General features: G+C 35.6%; 5 protein-coding genes across 5 annotated transcripts; 1 reads left to right on the top strand and 4 right to left on the bottom strand.

The window, feature by feature from the left end:
- On the top strand, nucleotides 331–5,212 carry LOC107638647. Its single transcript, XM_016342000.2, has 10 exons — nucleotides 331–813; nucleotides 937–1,053; nucleotides 1,984–2,084; nucleotides 2,265–2,336; nucleotides 2,461–2,542; nucleotides 3,159–3,239; nucleotides 3,453–3,494; nucleotides 4,153–4,212; nucleotides 4,354–4,500; nucleotides 4,732–5,212. Exons 1-10 carry the CDS (start codon nucleotides 499–501, stop codon nucleotides 4,909–4,911), a joined length of 1,197 nt encoding a protein of 398 aa, XP_016197486.1. The 5' UTR covers nucleotides 331–498; the 3' UTR covers nucleotides 4,912–5,212.
- LOC107638648 lies at nucleotides 5,379–6,922 on the bottom strand. Its single transcript, XM_016342001.2, has 3 exons — nucleotides 6,524–6,922; nucleotides 6,424–6,444; nucleotides 5,379–5,841 (listed from the first exon to the last, which is right to left on the bottom strand). Exons 1-3 carry the CDS (start codon nucleotides 6,702–6,704, stop codon nucleotides 5,513–5,515), a joined length of 531 nt encoding a protein of 176 aa, XP_016197487.1. The 5' UTR covers nucleotides 6,705–6,922; the 3' UTR covers nucleotides 5,379–5,512.
- LOC107638645 (pentatricopeptide repeat-containing protein At4g04370-like) lies at nucleotides 7,283–9,704 on the bottom strand. Its single transcript, XM_016341999.2, has one exon. It carries the CDS (start codon nucleotides 9,558–9,560, stop codon nucleotides 7,485–7,487), a length of 2,076 nt encoding a protein of 691 aa, XP_016197485.1. The 5' UTR covers nucleotides 9,561–9,704; the 3' UTR covers nucleotides 7,283–7,484.
- LOC107638644 (proline synthase co-transcribed bacterial homolog protein) lies at nucleotides 10,275–12,844 on the bottom strand. The gene is made up of 7 exons (XM_016341998.2): nucleotides 12,510–12,844; nucleotides 12,363–12,429; nucleotides 12,135–12,181; nucleotides 11,470–11,557; nucleotides 10,953–11,083; nucleotides 10,754–10,852; nucleotides 10,275–10,654 (listed from the first exon to the last, which is right to left on the bottom strand). Exons 1-7 carry the CDS (start codon nucleotides 12,735–12,737, stop codon nucleotides 10,577–10,579), a joined length of 738 nt encoding a protein of 245 aa, XP_016197484.1. The 5' UTR covers nucleotides 12,738–12,844; the 3' UTR covers nucleotides 10,275–10,576.
- Nucleotides 12,951–14,250, bottom strand: LOC107637541 (cytochrome b561 and DOMON domain-containing protein At5g47530-like). The gene is made up of 3 exons (XM_016340947.2): nucleotides 13,838–14,250; nucleotides 13,506–13,745; nucleotides 12,951–13,400 (listed from the first exon to the last, which is right to left on the bottom strand). The coding sequence occupies exons 1-3, from the start codon at nucleotides 14,078–14,080 to the stop codon at nucleotides 13,113–13,115; spliced, it is 771 nt and encodes a 256-aa protein (XP_016196433.1). The 5' UTR covers nucleotides 14,081–14,250; the 3' UTR covers nucleotides 12,951–13,112.

The following is a 16,027-nucleotide window of genomic DNA, read 5'->3' as shown; positions in this document are numbered from 1 at the left end:
AAAAATTTAACTTTTTTATTTACAAATTTATAAATAAAAAAGTTAAAGATATATTTATTATTTTTTTCTTAAAATTTTTTTTATTTGGGCTTGGTTAATGAATCCATCCTTAAGTAATAAAAACATTCGATTTGGGGTTAGGTTAAGTGAACGAAGGATGTGGGTGCACGTGTATTTTACTATTTTGGCAAGGCGGTGCCGCGCCCTCAGCTGAAAAGCTTCACGGGCCACGTTGCCGACGTGTCACTATTCTGTGGGACCCACCTCCTAACGTCAAAAGTCAAATATGAAAACTGAAAACTAAAAGGAGCCCAAAAAGAAGTAAAGAACAAAAACGACATTTCTACGACGCCGTTTCAACGCATGCAGCTACCGCTATTCGGCAGCCCCTATGGGATATGGTATCATCATCATTTATCACTCCAAACGTGAATGCTTGTTTTCTTTCTCCAATTTACATGGTAATCAAATCAAATGCTCTGTTAGCTTTAGGTGGTGATGGTGGCGGTGTCAACTGCAAGTGCGAGAGGCGTGCCTCCCAAGAGGCGCCACGTCATCACCAGCACCACCGGCAGTAGATTCTTCAGCTGGAAGCTCCTCATCCTGCTCTGCGTTTCACTCTCCTGCGTCCTCGTTTTGGCCTCTCTATTTTCTCTTCACTCCTCTTACCTCTCCAACGCTGATAGCTCCAACCATTTCAAGGTAACGCGATCAACGGTTTCTAGAACCTTCCACGGCCCCCCTAAGATCGCCTTCTTGTTCCTCGTTCGCCAAAACATCCCCCTTGATTTCCTCTGGCATGTCTTCTTCAAGGTTCGTTTCCCTCTTCTTTTTCTTTCTTTTTTTCTAATATTTATTTTGAAACTGATCGTTATTGGAAATTATGAGAAAAATATGATTGAGCTTCTTGTTTTTTTATGGATTTGGTTGGTGCAGAACGGTAACGTTGCCAAGTTCTCGATTTACGTTCATTCGGCGCCAGGGTTCGTGTTGGATGAGTCAACTACGAGGTCCAGCTTCTTCTATGGTACACAAATCTCCAATGTCATTCAGGTTCCCCGTCCTTCTCCTCTTTTCCCTATTTTGGCTTTTCCAATTGGTGGTTTTCAAATATAAACGTTGCTTTCTTTTCGGGTTGTTGATGCTTGATGTGGATGTATGTATATATTACCCCTTTCCTATGATGCACAAAATGGAAAGAAAATAAGAAGTAAAATGTTAATTCCCGGGGAACTTCTAAGGTCTGTTTTGTTTAACTGCTCACAAATTTTGAGTTATGAATTTGTTATACGCCCTATGAAGTTTTGTCTCCATGTCCCTTGAAAATATACCTTCTGCTAGACTCCGTGGGTGGAGCTGCTAAATTTGTCACCCCGTAATTGAAGGGACACCAAATTGATCCAAGGAAAAATTATTTCCAACGGTTTTTTTTAATTTGTCAACCACTATGTTACTCGCATCGTATATAACATAATTTACCTTTTAAGAAAATATTTCAAATGGGTTATTTAAACTTGTCAACCAATATGTGTTGGTAAGTTACATCTTATAACATTATTTTTTTTCATTTTTTAAAAAATCATATTACATAATGCATGGCATGGTTTCATCAAAAGCAAATTATGCAAGATATAGTAAAAAAATCAATTAAGTATCCTCTGTTCATACTCATTGTTTTTTTTAATTGGGCCTGGATATATGTTTTTATCCTAATGCGATCTCTGCGGATATGATTTAGTATAAAGATAGAGTTTTGCTAATACAAAAGGGAAATGATTTTATAGAGAAAGTGAACTTCTATGTATTTAATGCCATTGGAAACTCAGATTTTATCTTTCTTATAAAAATCCTTCCATTTTTGTATTCTTCACAAATGCCCTTTGTAAAACCGATAAAGATATAAATTCTGTCAGCTGCTGTCTGGTATACCAATGTGTTGTCTAGTCCAAATCTTTTACGAGTTCGCTTAATTCATTTTTTTAGGTTTCATGGGGAGAATCAAGTATGATTCAGGCTGAAAGGTTGTTACTGGCGGCAGCACTAGATGACCCTGCAAATCAAAGATTTGTTCTTCTCTCGGATAGGTTGGCATTTACAAGTCTTGTAATAACATAAGTTTCCATTGGGACTTTTATCTTTATATGTTTCTTCTTTGTCCTGTTTGCCCTGTTTATTTTGTATCCTTTTTGAAGTGAAAAGGCAGGTTGGGACGTGGTAATTTACTTGCCATAGTAAGAGTCTAAGTTTCTGTTTTCCACGTGCAGCTGTGTTCCTCTATACAACTTCTCTTATGTGTACAATTATGTCATGGTTTCTCAAAGGAGCTTTGTGGACAGGTAGAGAAGAAGGCTTTGGTTCTTGAGGTGCTTAGCACTATATCTTTTTTGGCTGCTCAATTATAATAAGTTCATGTGAAAAGATTTCCAAAAGGTGCAATGAATTAGTTTTTTCATATTGTAGCTTTCTTGATGTGAAGGATGGCCGCTACAACCCGAAAATGTCACCTAAAATACCAAGGGAAAGATGGCGTAAAGGGTCACAGGTCATTTCTCTTTGATTTTTGTTTAATCTTGATGTTGTTCTTTCCAGTCATGAAGGACCAAATCTGGTGGTATTTTCATCTGTAATTATGTTTCTTGTTTGTTGTTGAAATGTTTTTATTAAAATGTTTTGTTCTGCAATCTGTCAGAACCTACCACCTAGGTGTAGCTATCAGCTATCTCTTGTAGGTGATGGAGGAGCATCAATCTGGATAGCTGAAGGATTGATGAGATATATTAATCCATTTCAATTTACTCTTCATTTATGTGGTTTTTATGTTGTGTGTCCTGTATGTGACAATATTTGGTTCAATCAATTCTGTAGATTGATGGGTTAAAAAGAGGCAAGGAAATGTCTTGCTTTCCTTTAGAACTAGTTGGAGAAAATATTGATTGTCATAAATCATTGTTTGCTGCATCCAGCTGACTTTGGTAACATATACCATGCTATTGGTGTAGTTATTAATTTGGAAATTCAAGCATACTTTATTGATTCATTGATTGCTTTTGGTAGATATCAAATTGAATGCTAAATATCACATTATATTAGTAGGTGACATCATAAACTGTTTATTCCTTTAAAATATGTTTAAAGTTGAATTCATTTTGAATTTCCAGTGGTTCACTGTAGTACGTAGTCATGCAGAAGTAATTGTTGATGATGATGTTATCTTCCCCGTCTTCAATAGGCATTGTAAGGTATGTAATCAATCACAACTATTTTCAACCATATTTTATGTTGAATCAAACTTTTTTGTGTTGATTTATTAAGTTTGCTTTAAAGTTGATATGATATTATTTCAAAGTTGTCTTATAGAACCCAGCACAATACTGTTGCAAGACTGGGATTACTGTAAGTCTTTAATGTGTTAATACTAAGGAATAACCTGTCTGATTTTCTTCCCATCTCAGAGACGGCCGCCAATTGATAACAGAAAGGGAAAGCTGAATCTTGTAAGTGGTTTAATTTTAGTTTTCTTTGTATCATTATTGGAATGTATCATGTTATCTTACTGCTATGTGTAAACACAATATCCTTTGCTTCTTTTGAACTGGAAATTTAGTTCAATACTCTATACTACAAAGGCATACTTCTATTCTGATTATATCAAATAATTGCAGGCTGAAGTTGTTTTTTAAATTTCATCCCATTGTCTCTCTTTCCCGCTTTTATTTGGTATTTGATCACAAAATATAGTCAGATGAGTTGCTTTCACAACCCTGGAACAGCTGTAGAATATCTATGATATGGTTCCTGTATACTTTTTTCTCAAACACTCAAATAACCTAATATTTGCAAAATCCCCATATACAATCCATTTGATTCATGCGTGAGAATTAGTACATGATTGACATTTTTTGTGGGATTTTATGTTTTCACTTATTTGTCATATGTGTTAAAAGATCCTTGTAAAAATCAGAGACCTCTGTGGACTTGATCAAACTATGGAGCATGCTGTGATTCTAGTTTTTTTCATACTGATAACGTTGTCGTGATTTGAGTACTCATCTTATATTATAGGGTGTTGTTTTTGTTTTTATTCTTTTTTCTGCCACTTTCTTTTCCCTATCAATATAAATGATTGTAACTATGGTTTTGGCATAAGTGCAGAAACTTCAGAAGCAGCACAACTGTATTCCAGATGAACACTATGTTCAGACATTGCTTGCAGTAAGATACTAAGATTCTTCCATCACTATTTACCTTTGCTATTTGTGGTTAAGGTTTTCTATTTTCCCCCATTAAAGGGTAATACCTCTTCAAGTATTAATTTGCAATGATATTCTTTCTTCTTCCCTGTTTTCTTTGTAGATGCATGATCTTGAAGGTCAACTTGAACGTAGAACTTTGACCTATACCCTGTGGAACCAGTCTACAACAAAGATGGAGAATAAAGGCTGGCATCCTATTACTTTCAGCTATGCAAATGCTAGCCCTCAAAGGATAAAGGAAATGAAGGTTATGTTCTGATACCTTATATTATACCTGTGCATAGATTTAGCTGCATAATTGGTGGATAATTGAGAACTACTTGTGCAGAGATTCCTATTCCTTTTTGTCAATAGTTCTATCAGTTATCATGGGTCTGCAAAATTATGCTCAATTACCATGATTGCATTTTTGTTTCTGGCTACCATTTCCTTAACCCTGTGTCTTTTTCTTTCTTTTTTTGTTCCTTCTCTCTAACAGGGTATCAATCATGTATATTATGAGACGGAGTTTAGGACAGAATGGTGTCGTGCGAATTTAACATCGGTTCCGTGCTTTTTATTTGCTAGGAAATTCTCTAAGGGAGCTGCCATGCGCTTATTGAGCGACGAAGTTGTTGGCCACTTCCAAGTTTCTGCGATGTTGGACACTCCCCCATGACATGTCCATACAAATTACATACTGACCTACTTTCACATATACTTGGGACCTCAAATGGGATTGGTATACACTATACACAGAATAGCATACACCACAGTCCACACACAGATTTTGAAGACCCTAGTAACAATATATTCCTAGGTAGCTGTGGCTGAATCAGTTAATTTGGATGTAACTATCTATAATAGGACCATATTTTTCTGGGTCTAGCTAATATGTTTTACGTATCTATCACGTGTAGTACAGTTATCAGTTGCATAAAGTGATAATTACAGTATAAAGAGCAGCATTTTTCTTTTTATATTTTCGGTATTGGAGAAGCGTTATTCTAAAAAGCTCACGCCACTTCCACAGTGAGTGTCTTCCACAGTGAGTGTTGGGGATGATAGTGTATTAGTAGTTCATAAATCTATCTTCAAAGAAGAAATCAATTGAAGAAAAAGTCATTGATTCAAGAGAAAGTTGAATAGGTGAACAATAATTACTTATCTACTTATTTGTTCATTAAACAATATATCAAGTAGTCACAAAAATAAGTCAATGAATAGAAGAAGAATGAACAATCTACTGAAAAACACAGGGCAGAAGATGATATCTGTATTCAAAAGTGAGCCCTAGATATCTTAAAAGCGCTCTCTTTCCATCCTCTTTGCCGAGCCCTGAGTTCCCACAATGCAGTCTCCTTCATCTGATTCACAAGAGCTGCCTCAGCTCTCTCCCTAGCCTCCTCACATGTCTCCATCCCTGAGTTGCACTTATCAGCCTCCTTCTGATACTGTGATGCTAGTTTCTTTGCCTCCAAGAGTGTCGTGTCGGCTATCCTTTGTTTCTCCTCAGCTATGGCTTCCTTCTGCCTTACTTCCTGTGACAAAAGCTCAGTGAATCTCCTCTCAGACCCTTCACCCTCCTCTGGGTCTTGCTTCATACAATCTACACATTAACACATGAACTGTGAAATGAGGCTGTTTTGACAATAACCTTACAATTGTGGCAAAGCCCTTCCTCTAAAATTAATGTGAAAGTTCACTTGAACTAAATTAAATTAAAACTTATAATCTGACCGTTATGAATCAGTTGTAACCGACAAATATCTCAGACATAAACGCATTTTCAATGTTATAACTCGATTATCAACAGAATCATTATCTTCGTTATGGTCATTTATCTTTACTTTAGTAACCGACCATTTATAATGAACAGTAACTCACCTTTCCAGAACACTTATAAATTAGATTGAAATTTGGAAAAAAAAAAAGGTATGCTTTTATTATATAAAGCACAATATATAATTCACTTATACTGACTTGAATGTGTATGTGCTGCAAAGATTAAGGATAAACATCTCCAAAAACTATAAACTAGTGCAGTTAATAACAGCTATGTATTTGCATGTGTGTTTAACTATGATCATGGTGCGTATCGTGATTGCATAGGTGAATTTGTATGGGATTATTATCTGATAACTGCATTTTTTTTCCTATGAGTAGTAGTAATAGAGGGAGAAGAACTGACCTAAAATGGAGTTATTCAATCCTGCATAAGAAAACAAACACTTTGATGAATATGTCAGCATAAGAAACATTTGAAAGGCATGAAAAGAAGAGGTAGATACCGTCAGGAAGAGAAAGAAGAGGTTCAAGAGAGCAATCGCAGTGGCAAGGAGCGCAAGAAGAGACGGCGGAGAGGGACTCGTTGAGATGCCAATAGAGAGGTCTGCCGCCGATGTAACCGATGAGACAGAATCCAACTGTCCACATCAACACCATGAACGCTCTCCGCTGCCTCCTGTTCATCCTTTCTTTCTTTCTTTCCTTCTGAGTAGATTTTCACACCTAACTAACTAACTAACTGACTGGGGAACAGGATCTTCGCTTGACTGAGCTCTCAGGTGCTTTGCTTTTATTTGGTTTCAAGATTCGCGTATGTATCTGCCTCACTCTCAGCTACTACCCCCACGCGTCTCTCAACTCACATTCTATTTATACTTTTCTCCATTATTAATGTTTCTCAAATGATACACATTTTTTAATTCCTATGCTTCTGAGTTATAATCTCAATCAAATTTACTAATACTAGTTCTTCAGGATTTTCTTTAAATATAAAATAAATTTCATACTTACACTTAAACAGTTTTAATAAAATTATTTATATTTTTATATTTTATTATGTATTCGTTTACATAGACTACAAAATAAATAATAAAATATAGTGAATGGTAATGTAATTTTGAATTAGAAAGATTACTAGAAGGTTTTTGTCAACACTCGATGATTATTCTCTTATTCTCAAATAACTATCTGTCATTTTTATATTTTACATCAAGTTATTTAATTATACTCCTATTTAATAAAATGAATAAAATTAGTGAATATGAACAATATTAGTAAAATCATACTAGAAAAGAGAATACAACATGTTCCTTTCGTTTTATGTATAGAAGAAGATTGCTGAATGCCTGCAGCTCTTCATGGCAAGAAGCAGAGGGATGTAAATAACGAATCATCTTCATTGGAAATAATAATAAGAGAGAAAAAGGTAAAGAACAAAAAAAGGGGTGTCATGGATTAAAGTCTTCATTGGAAATCCAAAACATCGCAGCCGTTCAAGGAAATGCCGCTGTTTTTACTTTTCAGACATACACAATTGTTATATATGTGATTGCTTTCAAGGTTAATGCTAACTTCCTCCATTTTGATCATTTGCTTCCTCAAAACTTTTAGTGCAAACATTATTTCCTGAAACAGGGGGTGCGAGTTGTGATCTGTGAAAAATGTAGTTATGGCCCCATTTATGTCAATGAAACTCCAGCCAGGAATTTTCCTCAATCCAAGAGATCTCATATGATTCCATGCCTCACCCACTTCTTCCCACTTGTTTATTGAAGCATAGCAATGTGCAAGTTGTACATAATGCCCTGCACTCATAGGTCTCAGCATGAGAATGTCATTGGCGATTGCATCACCAAGTTCCTTATTACCATGTGCTCGACATGCATCAAGGATTATGCCTAAAACATCTAGATGAGGCCTTAAGAATACTTTTCGGTATAGGTTATACCCCTCCTCGACCCTCCCTGCTCGACTGAGGAGATCAACCACACAAGCATGGTGTTCAAGATTTGGTGCAATTCCAAAATCTCTAGTCATTGATTTGTATATGGTCAATCCTTGGTCTACAAGTCCATTATGACTACAAGAAGATAGAACCGACAAGAACATCACATGATTTGGTTTAATTCCAGTTTTCAGGAATTCTGAGTATAACTTAAATGCAGTTTCTCCTTTGCCATGATAGCCGTACCCTGCAATTATCGCACTCCATGACACCAAGTCATGATATGGCATCTGGTTGAAACACCGTTGAGCGGCATCCAAATCGCCGCATTTGCAGTACATGTCTACCAAAGAAGTGTCCACTAAGATGCACGGCTGAAGGACGTTTCTTACAACATAGCCGTGTATCCATCTTCCCAAGTGAAGTTGTCCGGTTGACGCGCAGCCTTGGAGGAGGGAGACAATGGTTATTGAATCAGGGTTTTGATGATCACTCCTCATTTCATTGAAAAGCAACAATGCCTTACATACATAGCCATTTTGGGCATATCCACTGATTATTGTGTTCCAAGAAACCAAATCCCTTTTGCCCATCCTATCAAATACAATGGAACTCTGGTCCAAGTGACCACACTTTGCATACATGGCAACAAGAGAGTTTTGAGCGGCACCATCCAATGACAATTCTTGCCTCATTATGTAACCATGAACGGATGCCCCCAAATGAATAGACCCAAGTTGACCACATGCTGTAATTACACTGGCCATAGTAGCACTAGATGCTTTCACTCCGAGATTCAACATTTGGCGGAACACACACAGTGCCTTATCAGCAGAATCATTCTTTACAAGGCCTGATATCATCGCGGTCCACAAAACTACATCCCTATCCAAACTCCTTTCAAATATTTTGAAAGCAGTGTCGACGTTCCCACCTTTCAAGTAAGCTACAATCAGTGATGTTTCAATATGTGCATCCAAGTGAAAACCACCTCTCAAAATCTGGCCATGCAAACACCGCACTTGAGCAATCTCTGAAACTCCAGAGAGCAAGCTTAGCAATGTAACACTAGTGGGCTGAATTCCTTGCCAACACATCTCACCAAACAAGGAAAAAGCCTCAAGAACACGACCACCGCGGGAATAGCAGCCAATAATGGTAGTCCAAGGAACAACGTTTCTGTGAGGCATAAAATCGAACACTTTGCGAGCAACATCAGGGAACCCGAATTTGACATAGAAAGTGATCAAAGAAGAAGCTATGTAAGGATCAAGGGAGAAGCCAAGAAGAACGATGCGTTGGTGGAGGAGGAGGCCAAGGGGGAAGAGGTTGAGGGAGGAACATGCTTTGAGGAGGGTGGGGAAGGTGAAGGGATCAGAAGGGACTTGGGAATGGAGCATGGAGGCATAGGTGAGGAGGACTTGGCGGTGGGAGCCTTGGGAGGAAAGGTAGTTGATGTGGCTATTGAATGAGTGGGTGGCGGTGGCTGAAGAAGGTGATGGTGGTAACAATACCAGCCACCGGGTTTTGACTGTTTTGTAGGCAGGGAACTTCAGCAGCAACAAGTAGGGAGCCTTTGGTTTGAATGCGTGCATCAGTATAACTCATTACTCATCATTGCTTGCTGTGCTCTCACGGTATAAATTGTCTGTTGTCTCACAACGACTTACTTGAGGAGGGCAAAATGAGTTTCAGAAAAGATATTTGAAAAAAAAAAGTTTACGTGTACTAACTTGTAATCTCTACAACCAAAACGACGATCACATTTGTTTTTTAAAAAATGCTACTTTTAAAAAATAAATAGATAAAATTACACACAAAAAAATTGGAATAGACAAAAATACGATTGTAAATATTAAAATGCACCCGAAAAATTATTTTTGATAGACAAAAGTATCATGTTGAAAATGAATTTGTAAAACTTGAAATATATTTTTGTCTATCAAAAAATCTTCCCGATGTATTTTAATATTTACAAATTTTGGTGTGTTTTTTATCCATTAAAATTTTTTTTATGTATATTTTTATCTATTTACTCAACCTTACAACATTCTTTTTAGCAAAATAATTTTTTAATAACCTCAGTAAGCAAAAACTTTATAAATGAAATTAGTTCGACACATATAAGCTAGTTCAGTCACCCAACTCGGGTTTGAGGGAATGTGCAGCAAATACTAGTGATGCTCCAAGCATCATTCAAACCAAGATACTCTCTTATATATAAGGATTCATTGAAAATTATTTATTTCTTTGAGAGCTGAGACTACGCATGCTAACGCGCACTATCCTGCATGCATGACAGAGTTATATAATAAATCAGGTGGTGATGATGTTAATATAAGGTAAAAATGTCCAGGATATTCAGCTTCAGTTGAATAGGTTGTTGTACATTTGTTATTTGACTATAAAGCCAGAGTGTATGTATCGCAAATCTTGAAGATTACTCTGAATACAGTTTTTACCGATCGTCTTTGACTCTTCACTACTAAGATCATGGTCATCAATATATATATTTTCAGTTTAAATTATTTGTCCGTGCTGCTCCGAGGCATCTTAACTAACAGTAAAACTGCGAGATCCCCAAAATTTCTCCGAACAATGAGAGCTACTACTACTTTTGTTTCTTTGGGTACTCTCTGGCGCCAAATATAGTAGATCCAATCCTCACATTTGTACTTCCCATCTCAATCTGCACAATTTTGAAGTTAGTGGGCTAAGAAATCTTATGAAGAATTTCACAAAACTTGTTCAATTCAATGAAATTCTTGTGTTTTCAAAACTTCCTTACAGCTTGCTCAAAGTCTGCAGACATGCCCATTGATAGTTCACATTGATCTTCTGGTATTCCAATTGCTTTGCAAACTTCACTTCTACAATTCCATAACGTCTACATAGTACAAAAGAAAATTTAATCTCAAGGATTAAATAGGAAGACTAGCAAGGAAATCTCCAAAACAAATAACCATGCCTAAAATTGCAGTCACCACCTTAAAATTTTCCGGGGTAGATGTATAATCCGGCATACCAATTGTCATTAGGCCACAAAACTCGAGGCATTGGCGGTCCTTAACATATTTCACAAGGTCCACACACTCAGAAGGGTCAACACCAAATTTAGCTGCAAATAAAGAACAGTTGAATGTGATTCTTGGACAAAACTGCGTCAACAACAGCATTTTATCATGGGACAGAAAACAAAAAGATATAGGGTGCAGATTTTATGTCAGGATGCTCTAACCAAGCAGTTATGCTGTAACAAATTTCATTCTGATAAATGTAATGGTTACACAGTCACATATACATCTGTGATGTTAGAATCAGTGATTGGCTAACCATAATTCCAATAAAAGAATTGGAAACTTTGTTCTCATGTGAATTTGATGATATTTTCATATTTATAGGACATGTAAAACGATTTGGGTTAGGGTACATGCAACACTAGCAAGTGAATTTCATAAACAAACTGTAGATACTGAAAGGACCAAATCTATCAAGTGACCTTACATGTTTCTCCGCTTGTATTCACTTGGACGAAAACCTTCAATGGTTTCCTGCCCAAGTTTGCTACAGCATTATCAAGACAATTTGCTATCTGCCAGCAGCAAAAAGAGGGAGGACAGGGAGAATTAAAAAGAAGAAGAACCAATTGATGAGTTAATCATCTGCAATGGAATATAAAAAGACACCAATATTATGAATTCAATATATCAAATATTTTGTTTGATAGAACTATTCTCTATGACGCTTTCTTGTATACAGAACAAAATTCTTAAACAAGTGACATAAAACATTAATGATCAACGGGACAGAAATGAACTTAAAATTAATGTAAGATAATTCTACATGCACAAAATCAATCCCTAAACTCATTGAACAAATGGCTTCTGCAGTTACTTCTAGTTTTATAATAACTACTCTGGTTAGCAAAGGCTAGTAACTGATTTAAGGACAGCTTGCAAACTCAAAAATTAACTTGCATCCTATATTCCTATTCATAGAGAACTTTCAACGACATATTATAATTACTTCCAAGGCTTAGTATTTTGCGACCCCCAAATTCAAACGAACTATATACAATCAGTTACTTTCTTGTATGCACTCATATGCATATATTATACCTTGGTCCACCACCAAACAAACTATCAAGAAGAGGTAGAAAAACAAATTACCTTCTCATCATCTACAGTTTCTACATATTCAAGGTTGGGAACAGAATCTGCAAAAAAATCAAATGAGGAACAATCAAATCATGGAAATCTATCACAATTGAAGTATGCCAGCATGAGCTACAGTAAACTTAAATGAAAGAGAAATTGTAACTGAATAAAGCTCGAAAATGATATTTTATAGATAATGAATATCGAAATCGAAGTGAAGGATTAGGATGCATAACATACTGACAAGAAGCTTCGCCTTATTGCTCTGCAAATTTCCGATGAAATGCCACTCAATATCTTCTGGAAGCTGCACCAATTTCACGAAACCTAAGCATCCACGATCCCAAATATATATAGTGAAGAATCGAACCGAAGAAATAAACAGACCTGAGGAGCTTTCTCGACGAGTTCTTGAACGTAGTTCTCGCCGAAGCAGCGGTGGCCGGAATCGTAGACCTCGCGGATGACGGAGACGGGCTTGGTCTTGCTGACGGCGACTATACGGACCTGTTGTGGCGTCCGGGCTGATCGCTCGGCGGCCTGGTGGACGCGCTGCACCACCGACCTCAAGGATGCCGCAGCGGCTCCGTCCATGGCAGCTGCTGACGTGGCCATTCAACACGAATCACAGAGATACACCTACACAGTTACACCAATCTTCGAGACCGAGGACCGCGAAGTACCTACCAACTCTTTTCTTTTTGGACAAAAATGTTATAACCCGATATATTTTTGGGCTGCAAAATAAGATTTACAGTTTTGGGCAGCTAAAACAAACAGAGGACCAAAAAAACAAAAGAGAAGAAAATAAATCTAAAATTTTTTGTGTTGGAAAAATATTTAAGAACCTTTACCATAATTAAGCTGCCAAATTGATGTGGCAGTTACTTGTACATAATAAGATTATAACTTTGCTGCACTAGCAATTTCTTGGGACTATTCGTTATTAATCTTTGTACAAATGGTCGTAAAGTTAATTCCTTAATTAAGCTAAATGCTCTGTGATCGTCTTAAGCTGGTAGTCATTCGCATAAACTGTTTCTTTATGGTAGACTTGAATCTGAACATTTGTAATGGTACGGCTACAACAATCAGTACTCCAATTATCACCGTATAAGCCTTCATCAAAATTTCAGCTTCTTTTTCAGTGCTTATCCCAGCAAGTATGCTTACTACAACCATTCCAATCGCAGCATACCCTATAGCATGGTGCCATATGTTCCACCACTTGCGATAACCACCTTCTTTATTTGACCTCATCGTCAACACGGAAAGTATCTGTGTAACAGTTGACCAATTAGAGTGAATTTTACTATTAAATGAAACGTGTAAAACATATGTATGAAATTGTCTCATAATTGAGAGGTATGTAGGACTACTGACTTGTAAGTTTATGATTGTGAAGGTAATGATGGTAAGTGCAAGTTGGAGTTTAGACAAATAATGTTTTGAAAGGGTTCTAAGCCATATCCCAATGCACCAGCCGATTGTGCCCACAATGTATCCTAGTGTTTGGCACAGTACGTGACACCAGAACCATTGTTTCCACTTGAAAAACCTTGCAATGATTGCTCCTATTGGAAGCAAAGTTCCCCATCCTACAACGATTAGAATCCCATGCACCTGCCATAGCCTCAAACAAATCATCTAGATATATATACATTAACAATAATAACTAATACACCATAAATTAAAGAATTAGTATTGAGCCTTGCCTTTTGTAGATGAAGCTGAGAATGGCGGGAGAGAGTCTGACCTCTATACGATGCTACAGTAGTTCTTTTACCATTATTTCCTGGTGTCATGTGACTGATTTTGGATTCCAATTCATAGAGAATTGTTCTTCCATTTTGAGCTAGTGCTAATTTCTCAATTGTGGGAACTAATTGGGCACGGGTAGGAGGAAGAAAGTCATGAGCACATAACATGAGAAGCAGAATTAGGAAATAGGATATCATGATGGTGTCTGTGTACTGTGTCGCTCTATGTTACTCTCATAAACATGAACCACGACTCATTCTTCGTACTGTTCATGATTGCCTTCATGGATCAAATTTCGCTAGGACAGTATAGTTCTAAGTTCCTTGCTTCTTTACTTTAAAGAGAAAAGGAATATTATTACAAATATAAATGTTCCTGCCAAAAAGAGGCCCTGGCCTGGCCTACAAATTCGCTGTAAAATACTAAAATGATATTTGGCTTTATTAATTTATTCATTTAGAATTTGTGCTTTCCTTGTCAAAGTAAGTTACAGTACTCTACATATGATCTGCATATCCTAAATCAACAATCCTAGAAACCAAGAGGGTACCAGCCAAAAATCAGCCAAATGCCTCTGAGTGAATCCAAAAATTCTACGTAGATGGTGCTTATGCTAGGCATTAGGATGTTTTTTCTACTAAATATCAGAATGTTTCTTTTTCATACTAAATAGATGTTCTTTTATATATTTTATAAATTTTTTTATATACTAAGAATCGAAATTGTTGGAAGTTCCATGATCTCCACCTCTATTTCTCCAACGTATCATTCAAAATTTTAATTTGGGGTGAGAAGTAATTAATATTAAATATTATAAATTAAAAATAAATAAAATTAATTAAATATAATTATAAATTAATTAAGTTGTTTGGTTTTTGACTGATTATGTCTTGATTCTATATACTTTTCCTAAATTAAATTATCGCAAAACTAATATTCATTGTTTTTTAAGATAATAGAAACACACGCAGCATCAGTTAATAACTACTAAAATGATATAAGTGGCTCTATTGTAGGATACACGAAGTGTAAGGATGTAATTGAAAATTTATTTGTTGATATATAAGCATATATGTCATTTATTTAGAATGTATAACAACCACATATATATACATGAATGCAAATAATATATTAGTAATTATAAGAGCTTGAAAATTTCCTTATAAACAACATTTAAAATGTGATTTTCAGGTAAATAATTTGTTTCTCTCAGTAACATCTTATACAATAACTACTCATTACTCTTGATAAAATAACATATAGTTGTCCATAAATAAATATAGTTAATTATTATGAAATAAATAAAGAAGAAATAATAAATAAAAGTATAAATTATTTACCAACACTATTATACTACTATAAAGATAATATTTTAATAGTATACGAAGAAAGAAAATAAAAAAATGCTTTATATAAGAAAGAGAGAAAGAGGAAGTATTTGTTTTTATTAGTGCTGTGTGTAAAAGCCTCAACCTTACTCCTCTATTTATATATGTGCAATATTGCACTCTTTCATAGGTTGGAAAACAAGCACCATTTATATTTTAATGTTTGTACTTCCCAATAGTATTTAGATGGAAGAATATATTATGCTGAGTAGGCATTAAATGAATATATGGACATCCATATCGTAACACTCCCCACTACAAGAAAAAGCAATATTTGTAACAAAAGAAAGGTTCGTTGCAGTATGTCCCGTTACAAAAAGTTTTTGTAACAAAAAATGGAACTGTTACAATTCAAAGTGGTATTTTGTAACAAATTTTTCTGATACAAAAGATCGGAAGCCATTACAAAAGTGATAACAAATTTTGATCTTCAAGGTATTTTTGGTGACAATATTTTTTTTTCCTATCATAAAATTTTGTTACAAAATGTTACTTGATTTTGTAACTTTTCTTTTTTAGTTACAAAAGCAAATTAATTATTTTGTAACAATTTTTTTTAATACAACTTGCATGCATAATTTACTAAATTATTTTTTAAATTAACTAATATATTAACTATTCTAATAAGCAAGTCTACATTCATATAATATGCAAAAACATACATAATTCAAACATGCCTCATTTAACTAAAGTTGTTTTAAAACAAAATAACATTAGTGAGTACATTGATTAGTTCTACAAGTTATATGTCTTGCA

This window comes from Arachis ipaensis, chromosome B04 (assembly GCF_000816755.2).
Source record: "Arachis ipaensis cultivar K30076 chromosome B04, Araip1.1, whole genome shotgun sequence".
NCBI classification, from domain to species: domain Eukaryota; kingdom Viridiplantae; phylum Streptophyta; class Magnoliopsida; order Fabales; family Fabaceae; genus Arachis; species Arachis ipaensis.
This window is presented reverse-complemented; position numbering and strand designations above follow the sequence as displayed.

Excerpts from the sequence above, each read along its gene's own strand:
- LOC107638645 (XM_016341999.2), bottom strand. The coding sequence starts at position 9,560 with ATGCACGCATTCAAACCAAAGGCTCCCTACTTGTTGCTGCTGAAGTTC.
- LOC107638644 (XM_016341998.2), bottom strand. The coding sequence starts at position 12,737 with ATGGCCACGTCAGCAGCTGCCATGGACGGAGCCGCTGCGGCATCCTTG. Across the intron at positions 11,558-12,134 it reads AAACTGTAGATGATGAGAAG|ATAGCAAATTGTCTTGATAA; the intron begins GTAATTTGTTTT and ends TGCTGCTGGCAG. Across the intron at positions 11,084-11,469 it reads GAATACAAGCGGAGAAACAT|CTAAATTTGGTGTTGACCCT; the intron begins GTAAGGTCACTT and ends CTTTATTTGCAG.
- LOC107638647 (XM_016342000.2), top strand. The coding sequence starts at position 499 with ATGGTGGCGGTGTCAACTGCAAGTGCGAGAGGCGTGCCTCCCAAGAGG. Across the intron at positions 814-936 it reads TCTGGCATGTCTTCTTCAAG|AACGGTAACGTTGCCAAGTT; the intron begins GTTCGTTTCCCT and ends TGGTTGGTGCAG. Across the intron at positions 3,495-4,152 it reads GAAAGGGAAAGCTGAATCTT|AAACTTCAGAAGCAGCACAA; the intron begins GTAAGTGGTTTA and ends GCATAAGTGCAG.
- LOC107638648 (XM_016342001.2), bottom strand. The coding sequence starts at position 6,704 with ATGAACAGGAGGCAGCGGAGAGCGTTCATGGTGTTGATGTGGACAGTT. Across the intron at positions 6,445-6,523 it reads TCTTCTTTCTCTTCCTGACG|GATTGAATAACTCCATTTTA; the intron begins GTATCTACCTCT and ends TTTCTTATGCAG. Across the intron at positions 5,842-6,423 it reads ATTGAATAACTCCATTTTAG|ATTGTATGAAGCAAGACCCA; the intron begins GTCAGTTCTTCT and ends GTTAATGTGTAG.
- LOC107637541 (XM_016340947.2), bottom strand. The coding sequence starts at position 14,080 with ATGATATCCTATTTCCTAATTCTGCTTCTCATGTTATGTGCTCATGAC. Across the intron at positions 13,746-13,837 it reads CTCAGCTTCATCTACAAAAG|GTGCATGGGATTCTAATCGT; the intron begins GCAAGGCTCAAT and ends AGGCTATGGCAG. Across the intron at positions 13,401-13,505 it reads TCACAATCATAAACTTACAA|ATACTTTCCGTGTTGACGAT; the intron begins GTCAGTAGTCCT and ends ACTGTTACACAG.